Source organism: Pieris brassicae, chromosome 5 (genome assembly GCF_905147105.1).
Source record: "Pieris brassicae chromosome 5, ilPieBrab1.1, whole genome shotgun sequence".
NCBI classification, from domain to species: domain Eukaryota; kingdom Metazoa; phylum Arthropoda; class Insecta; order Lepidoptera; family Pieridae; genus Pieris; species Pieris brassicae.
Genome location: NC_059669.1, coordinates 9,097,133 through 9,106,346, shown reverse-complemented (window position 1 = coordinate 9,106,346; position 9,214 = coordinate 9,097,133). Strand labels below are relative to the sequence as shown.

Here is a 9,214-nt window from a genome sequence, read left to right as displayed (position 1 = left end):
TGATTTCTTCCAGGCAACCCTAATATGGAACTATAAAAAAAAAAGAATCACCTACAGAGGGTAAAGTACAAGAAGTGCAAAATAACTCGCAACTATAACTAAAGTTAAATAAAATAAAAATAATAATATGTATAAACAGACATGTAAAAGCTTTGCCAAAGGTTAATTGACACACAATTAATATATATTAGCGTAGCTAATTACGAGGTAGAAGAAAAATGATCAAAAACAAGATTTTAAATAAATTTAGAGACAGCTCGTCCGATATCTATTGGTAAGGAGTTCCATGGTAGGATACTTTGAATAGTGAAGAAAGAGTGATAGAAATCAGTTTTATGAATGGGAGTTTCAAGAATTAGATTATCTAAGGAACGCAAATCAAAATTACCGCCAGAGAGGAACATAAAATTTTGCTTTAAGTAACTAGGAGTTTTAGGATTAACAAGAATGAAGTTGTAAAATGTACATCTTACGCCGCAATCGAATGGGTATACAAATAACAGACATTGACATTTTTGAGCGGGTAAATTATAAAAGCGTATATAGGAGTTTTTGTATTCTATCAAATTGAACAACCTTATTTCTTTCGTCGTCGCCATATGCATAAAGCATTGTATTTTTTACGAAAATTGGAGCTAGTCTTCGACCGCCTTCGGCAAAATATTTGACCTAATAGAAACTTTGTTTTTTTTGTAATAATAAAGTTACAAAGGTGCCTCAAACATCACCCATATTAAAACGAATATACAGAAACACTTATTACATATCTAAGAAATAGATATACACACAATTTACGAATCAGGCGCAGCCCTAACCACATCCATGCAACTTCCTCGAAGAACTAGCCCGGTTTACCACGGTACACAAATCCCGAAGGAACTCCTTGTCTTTTTGTCTTTTGGGTTTGTCCGCGGATCTACAAAAAAAGGAAAATTCATAAATAGAAATTAAGTAGGAAACACATAGCGAAAGCAATAAAAGGAATAATAATAATAAAGTAGTTAAGAACGCAAGGTTGCTAAAACGGCTCGGCGAAAGGTGTCCATGTATTTGCCGAAAATATCCACCGTGTTTATTTTGATTCGGTCACAGTTTTATTGTACAACCGTCACAATCTGTTAGTAGTACTATGTCCAAAAAATGTGGACAATCGTGAGACAGGCATGTAAACTGAATATTTCTTCTTAGTACTGCAGTGGATTTTAGTAAGGAATTCCGTATTAATATGAGTTATATATAAGGGAGACAACAGTCACATATTCCAAAATGTTTTGTATATGTTTATAGAACTTTTAGGATCTTTAAATGGCTTTGAAATACGTAAGATGAAACCTTACTTACTTTGACTTAATGTCCTATAACCCCTAGGTGGGGCAGAGGGCGTCCACAGTGAGTCTCCATCGCGTTCGGTCTTGAGCCTCGTGTTTCACCTCGCTCCAAGTCTTTCCGGCTCCCTTTGCCTCGTCCGCAACTGTTCGGCGCCAGGTTTGTTTGGGACGGCCACGCTTCCGCTTTCCTTGCGGATTCCAATCAAGCACCTGCTTGGGAATATGATTGAGATCCCTTCGGAGTGTATGGCCTATCCAATTCCATTTGCGTCGCTTGATCTGCTGGCTGATCGGGGTTTCTCGACAGCGCTCCCAAAGTTGCTCGTTAGAGATCTTTTCAGGCAAGTAGATGTTCAGAATACGGCGAAGACAGCGGTTAACGAAGACTTGGATTCGGTACGAGATGTGTTTGGTGACCTTCCACGTTTCACACCCATAGAGCAGCACAGATTTGACGTTGGATCCGAATATTTTAACCTTGATTCGACGCGTCAACATCCGTGACTGCCATATAGGCTGAAGTTGTGCAAAGGTTGCTCTGGCCTTGGCAATGCGCGAAGTGATGTCCTCTTCTGTACCTCCGGTTTCAGACACGACGCTTCCGAGGTAAACAAATTGTTGAACGCTTTCTATGTCCTCTGCACCCACCCGCATTGGGGTGCGATTCTCAACTCCAACACGCATTTCTTTCGTTTTCCGGGTGTTGATTTTGAGTCCCGCAAATCCCGCCTCGCGTTCCAGGTCGTCCAACTTAGATTGCATGTCGCGGTGCGTGTGACTCAGCAGACAGAGGTCATCGGCATAATCCAAATCTTCTAAGATGTTGGTTAATCCCCACTCTATTCCGCGACGCTGGTTCTGATGTATGCGATCCATAATCCCGTCGAGAACAACCAGGAAAAGTAGTGGCGAGAGTAAGCAGCCTTGCCGGACGCCTGCATGCACTTGAATATCGTCTGAGACGAGACCATCGTGATCCACTCTACAAGAATAGTTCCTATAGCTGGCCTTAACTAGGTTAATTATCTTTGGCGGGACACCAATGTTAGAGAGTCGCGACTATATGCTGCTCCATCTCAACGTATCGAAAGCTTTTTCGAAGTCAACAAAGGTAAGATAAATCTCTCTCTGCCATTCTGATGCCTGTTCGAGATTGATACGAAGAGTGTTAATTTGGTCGGTACACGAGCGGTTAGGCCGGAAGCCAGCTTGTTCTATGCGAAGGAGAGGCTTGACGGCTACAGACAATCTGTCCAAGATAATTTTGCAGAAAACCTTGGAAGGGGCCGAGAGCAAGGTGATACCTCTCCAATTGCTGCATTGGCTTAGATCACCTTTTTTGGGCACAGTAATAAGAAGGCCCCTATTCCAGTCCTCCGGAAGCTTCTCGCTGGCACAGATTTTCCCAATCAAAGGTGTCAGCGTGTCGACGGTAGTAGCCAAGTCCGCTTTTAACATTTCTGCGGCTATTAAATCAAGCCCTGGTGCTTTACCAGTCTTAAGACCCAAGACCGCTCTCTCCACTTCATCACGTGTAGATGGTTCGATATCGATGTCTAGTGGCCTGGGTGGTGGAAATGTGTCTTGCATGCCTCCATGCGTAGCTGTGGGACGAAAGGTTTCCTCGAAGTGTTCACGCCAGCGTCGTAGTTACCCTTCTGCTGTTACGATAAGTTGACCGTCTTTTGATTTTAGAGGCTTTTTATGCTGACTTATCTTTAAGATGAAACCTAGAATTCGGTTAACTTTCCTAACTGTTGTTTCAACGTGGTCGACACTTGATATTATCAAATACATTATACAATCGCTAAGTCCCCACTGGATTCTTTGCGAGATATGATAGTGTTATCTAAAGGTATACTATTTTTTACTACGGTAGTCTTTAAAGGCAAGCGACCATCTTAACCATTGGACTGACATTTATTTGTTAGTCTCATCTCATCTCGTTTGGATACGTTTAAAAGCTGGTGATTCGGCAAACGTAACGTAACGCAACAATATTTGAATCAAAAGGTTAAACTTAGGTTATTATAGTTAAATAAGAGAAAGGAGCAAGCAGGCAATAATATTTATTTCAACACCTTACAAACTAAATACAATAATTCTGAGTCTATTACACAGCAATATATACCATTGTACATAATAAATGCATCTGTTATAACAGCGTCAATCTTTTATAGATTTTTGTTGAATAGAAAATATTCATTTCCTACCCCAAATTTACTTTAAGATACATTTCAAAATAAGTACAAAACTTAAGTATTAATCAGTTCGTCATGGAATGTTAAATGCAAAAAATTTCGACTAGATCATTACAGATAAAACTAAAATTATAATATAGCATTTAAAAACACCGTGCTTAAATATATTTTGTCGGTAATAATAAATAAATTGCGCAGTAAACAAAAAAATATCTAATTACTTACTGTAAGTCAGTGTGACATTTATATGTGTCTATTTCTTTATATATCTATATAATTATAAGGATGTTTGCCTTCCATTTTCATATAATTACTTTTGCCGACATTTGACAGGAATGTAACCAAAGCATGGATGTAATCGAACATTTCTCAAGTGGTTAAATCAAATTATTATTTATACAAAACTAAAAACGCAAAAATAGTTTTATTGCGCGAAATATTGTATTTCATCGCATGTTAGTTCAAAAAAAGCAAATATAGGAACATGCCAAAATTATTGACACAAACGCGAGCAAAAGAGACAGCTATACTTTTCGTAGCTCTATTGCTTTTAGTTTTCAACTGATTTAAAAATTAAACATCAAGAGGCAATGATTTAACTTCTCCCATTTCTGAATACATTTCGTCATCACATGTGTATGTAAGAACGAATTTAAGTGAAATATCAGAGATGTTGGGCGGGCGTCCGATGAGTAGTACCTGGGTTAGGGCGGGTGGCGGCAAAAACGGGTTAAAGGCTGGCAGAGAGGTGCTAGATGGTGTGAGAAGACGGACTTTGCAACCCTGGAAATAAAGCAGGTACACTTATTAAATCTATATATACAAAAAAACTAATCCTATTTCCCTTTGTCACGGCATCACGCGTGAACGGCTCGACCGATTCTTTTCGAAAAAGACCGCAAATTCTTTTTTTGTTGTGTTTGTTATTGTCAGGGTTCTTTTGATGAAAAAAATAAGAAAGTTAGCGTGGAAAATTTAAGAATACTTTTGTTACGTTAGCAATTGTTTTTTCATTTCATTCAAACTTTTGATGTAACCTTGTGGCGTTTGACATAACATTGGCAGAATACGTGCTGCAAATATCGTCAAGAGGATGAAGAAAAATGAATACCGTTTAAAATATTATGCTTCTATCCGAGTTATTATATTGATACAATACATATAAAATAATTACAGTCGCTAATTGTTTGTGGCATAAATCTTGAAAATCCATGTTTTTTACATGGCCAGATGAACAAAACTACTTATATACGCCAGAAAGACAAACAAAGAATGTTGTATATCATAAAGCATTTTTAGTTAATTATACCAATTCGAAATCAATATTCTAAATAAATTCAAATATAATTTTGTTTGATATTTTAATTTGAATCAATAATTTAAAATTTTAGCTATTGGCAGTTACTAAAATATTAATTAGGATAAAAAAAATTCAAGATACACTTTACCTTAGGTACCACTGCTTGAAATTTATAATCCTGAATGGCAAACTCATGCTTACTCCTAGTAGACACCACAACAACATTAACATCAGGTCTCGGCTTATCTTTACAAAAATGTAGAACTACTGTCACACCCTCATCTTCAAATACTGTTAAGGGAGCCACTTTACTAGGATGCACACTTTGCAAAGTCACATTTATATCTGCTAAGGATTTTACCTTCTGTTCGACAGTGTCTTTACTTAACTCGTTTGTATTGTTTACTAAAGGAGCCAGGTCTAGTATTTTTTCTACATTTGTATGAATATTATTATTCATCGTTTCGGTTATATCCACCATGAGATCGTCATTTGGGCTGATGGAAGTTGATTGTTCAGCGGGTGATAACATTGTGTCATCCAGGTTTTTAGTGAAAAAATCAAGATCCAGTAGGTGTTCATTCTTTTGATTATCTTCCTTTGGTGATGACTTTTCTAGAGCATTCATAGGTACTTTTCTATTTGATTTCCTGAAAGGAGACACAAGATCACATACTTTGTTTTAAGGCACTAAAACTGTTAATTGTTCATAAAGAAACATCGTAAAAGACAAAATATTTTTTAAATAATTTAAAACATAATTTATTATGACGATGTTCGTGGGTAACACTGAAAATGTTTAGAACTGGCAAGTTAGAAACAGCTAATGAAAACTTTTTTTGAATTTCAATTTTAGAACTTTCTGGTAACCTAAAGTAATATAATGCATTCATTTGTCATTTGTTTTTATGTATTGGCGGCAAATTTAAAACTCTTGTTACAAGTGAAAATGAACCTAACGCAAAAAAAAATCGGTCAATGATTTATTATCACTTTAGTTGCTGGCTTACTTACAACAAAGCTATGACAGGCTGCGATTATCCTTTCTTAATGAAGCCTCATCTCGTGCCACTATTTACAATTGGTTTAACAAGTTTAAGCGTGATCGTAGCAATCTCAATGATGATCCGCGTCAGGGACGACCTTTAACAGCGACTACTGAAGATAACATCAGTGCTGTACGGCGCATGATAGAGGAAGATAAGAGAGTGACCTATCAGCAGATACGGGCAAGCGTAGGCATTTGAATGAGTCAACTAAAAAAAGAATTACACGAACGTTTAAAAAACAGGAAGCTTTGTACCAGACGGATTCCCCATTCTTTAACCGACGACTAGAAACAACTTCGCATGGACAGGTGTCGCCAAATGTTAGATAAGTTCAACGGCGGTAACTGACATGCTGTATTTGACATCGTAACAGGTGATGAAAACTGGATATATTGCTGACGAACCAAAAGTGGTTTCAGGTTCGTGGTGGTCTTGGCCAATTAAGGTAAAGAAAGGGAGAAGTCAAGGAAAAAAGATGATTGCCTCATTCTTTGGTCGGAAAGGTCATTTTGCGACAGTTGTGCAAGACACCTTCTGTCGTTTTGGAAAAAATTCGACAGCAGCGCCCTTGAAGTAGGATTCTCTTTCAGCGCACTCCGCAAAACAGACTGTTGTATATTTGAATATGGCAGGTGTCGAGATAATGAGTCATCCGCCATACAATCCTGACCTGGCGCCCTGCGACTTTCATTTATTCCCAAGAACTAAAGATAAAATTCGAGAAGCTTTACCAGCCCTGAAGATGCGGTGAAAGCGTACGATAATGCCATAGAAGAGACCCCTTAGGAAGAATGGGCCCACTGCTTTTCTCAGTGGTTCCATCGAATGCGACGATGTGTAGAGAGAAACGGAGATTACTCCAAAAATAATAAAAGTATTGGCAACTTTCTACATTAAGCCATTTTTCAATTTCTAAACATTATCAGTGTTACCTAAGTATGTTACTTACTGGTTAAAATTCTCAACTCGTTTTGCATTTTCTGGTAATGATTGCTTTAATAATTGCTCTCCAAGCGAGTCTAGTTCATTCCAGCCCTCAGCCTTCTTAGGTTTTTCTTCTAGATTGATAGTATCTTTAATGGTGTTGAACAAGTTAATATTCCAAAATGTTTTTAATATTGAATATATATTTTTTTAATTTAATAAATTATTGGAGGGGGGACATATGTAATCAAATATTATATTCTTTAAATTTCTTTTAAATAAGCAAATGTTAACTAATTTATTGTAATTTTATTATTCTCATATCAGGAAAAATATATTAAATGGTAATATAACTGATTATGACTATTGTTTATCCTCATTAATTATCAAGTTTTTACACTAATCTAAAAATTTACAATATAATATAGGTCTGGATTAGGACATATCTGTAACATATTTGTTACAAAGTCAAGACAGATGTGGAAAAATATGGAAATGTCAATTATCTTTCTTTTTTAATTATAAAAATTATCTTACATTAAAATAATTATCTATGACTCAGTTAGTCTTACATAGGGTTAAAGCTTGGTTGGACATTTGCCAATGCCAGCCTGTAATATCCCGTAGGACTTTGAAAAAAAAGAAGTAACTATAGATAGAATATGTAATCAAAATTTAATCCAGTCATACCTTTATAGTAAAGAAAATATACTTACCATTTTGTATTAAACTGACAGGTGTAAGGAGTTCCACTTTAGGACTATTTGAACTGCTTTCATTTAAAAATATATCACCTAAATCATCTATAGCTCTGTTTTCATGTTTTTTATCTGTGTTTTTGATAGAACTTCCCGCAAAGTCTAAAAGACTATCATTATTTTGGCTTGTAGGTGTGGATTTGTTGCTTTTTTTGTTATGTGTGTACTTATTATACTTATCAAACACTTCATCTAAAACATCACTTGCATGAAGGATGTCACCTGCACGATGAAAAAATAAACATATAAATAATACAAGTAACAAATATGATACTTTATCAAATTGACCCTTCTGGTTTATAAAAAATATAATTTTAGGTATCTATTAGGATTAGGTACTCACTTAGGTTCTCAACTTGAGTGTCAGAAGCTGCTAAATGTTGTAACACAACTCGCAGTCTAGTGCAGCTGGAATGTAGTTCATGGATGAGTTGTTCTTCATCAGGAGAAGCTTCAGCAGCATGATCCAACATGTCAGCTAAAACCCCTGCACTGTCTAGAGCTGCATTCACTTCTAATGCCCTCCGACTGTTGGCTTCATTTCTTTTTTCCTCCTAATACATTTATTTACACATTTAAATCTTATATTTTATTACTAAAGCTTAAAATGCAATTAATTGTTAATAGATATTAATAAACAATATGAAGTCCGATTCAGTTTACAATAATAATAATACAATTTAAAATAGTAAATATAAAATAAACAATTCTTAAGTACACCTCTTTGACCATAGTCTTGATTAATCTATTGGCATGCTGTAGATCTTCTGGTTTTTTGCTTTGAAGTAATTTTTGGAGCAGCTTTGATTTTTCATCATCTTCAAAAATTGCACTTTTAATTCTAGGTCGAGCTGTAGATACTTCCTCAGGTGGCAGAGGTGGTGGAGTCTCCTTAATAACACCTTGGTTCTTTAGCATGTCAAAGGCCACCTTAAATTTGCTCTCTTTTGGATATTCAATAGACCAGGCATGCAGTAATTGTAAAACCTATAATAAATTATGTTACAATAAGTTACCAGACTGAGTCCATGTTTAGGTATAGTTTAAAAAAGGGAAAGGAATACAAGAAAGACTTACCCTAGTCCTAACTTCAGGAGCAGTTCTGTCCGCTAAATATTTAGGCGAAACTAGCTTGATCATTTCATTCAAAAACCGAAACTTTCCAATTTCAGCCTGAAAGTTCGTGTCGCCTTTACGCATAAGACGATCTAACATAGAGAGGGCTAATAGAGCTTCACGGGGATTTTGTACGTGAATTCGAGAAGCTAAAGCCTGCGCCGCTAAATGAAAGCCATCAGCGGCTTCACGCATAATTGCGCAAAATGCCTCTAAGGCCGCAGGATCAGGTTGCGGAAGAGATTCATGTGTTGCTTTTACTAAAAGACAATAAAATTTTAGCGATATAACAAATAATTATTAAGGACATTCAATTTATACTTACAAATTAAAGCTTCTAAGCTAGTCAGTGTAATATTCATCTTCCTCTTTATAAAGATACTTAAGTTCTTTAAAAAATGTATTACTTTTAATTTTACATAGTTTACTTTAACAACATTTTACAATAAAAACACTTTGAACACTGAAAACAGTAAAACAAAATTAAATGATAATAAATGACAGTTGACTTCTCAATAACTCGTTGCTGGTGTACATA

General features: G+C 36.0%; 1 protein-coding gene across 2 annotated transcripts; it reads right to left on the bottom strand.

The window, feature by feature from the left end:
- Nucleotides 1-3,380: 3,380 nt before the first annotated feature.
- On the bottom strand, nt 3,381-9,139 carry LOC123710237 (ADP-ribosylation factor-binding protein GGA3). Of its 2 annotated transcripts, none has more exons than XM_045662015.1 (8): nt 9,002-9,139; nt 8,638-8,936; nt 8,281-8,547; nt 7,904-8,114; nt 7,519-7,782; nt 6,828-6,951; nt 4,978-5,479; nt 3,381-4,312 (listed from the first exon to the last, which is right to left on the bottom strand). In XM_045662015.1, the coding sequence occupies exons 1-8, from the start codon at nt 9,036-9,038 to the stop codon at nt 4,103-4,105; spliced, it is 1,914 nt and encodes a 637-aa protein (XP_045517971.1). In that variant the 5' UTR covers nt 9,039-9,139; the 3' UTR covers nt 3,381-4,102. The 2 variants fall into 2 exon arrangements, with proteins under 2 accessions (XP_045517971.1, XP_045517972.1); XM_045662016.1 differs by lacking the exon at nt 3,381-4,312 and having other exon boundaries at nt 4,983-5,120; nt 5,191-5,479.
- Between the last annotated feature and the right edge of the window lie 75 nt (nt 9,140-9,214).

What these genes read in the sequence shown, in the direction of transcription:
- LOC123710237 (XM_045662015.1), bottom strand. Translation starts at nt 9,038, where the DNA reads ATGAATATTACACTGACTAGCTTAGAAGCTTTAATTT. An exon ending in TGTCAGTTTAATACAAAATG is followed by an intron (nt 6,952 to 7,518) that starts GTAAGTATATTT and finishes ACACCATTAAAG; the next exon opens with ATACTATCAATCTAGAAGAA. An exon ending in TTCAAGCAGTGGTACCTAAG is followed by an intron (nt 4,313 to 4,977) that starts GTAAAGTGTATC and finishes CTTTATTTCCAG; the next exon opens with GGTTGCAAAGTCCGTCTTCT.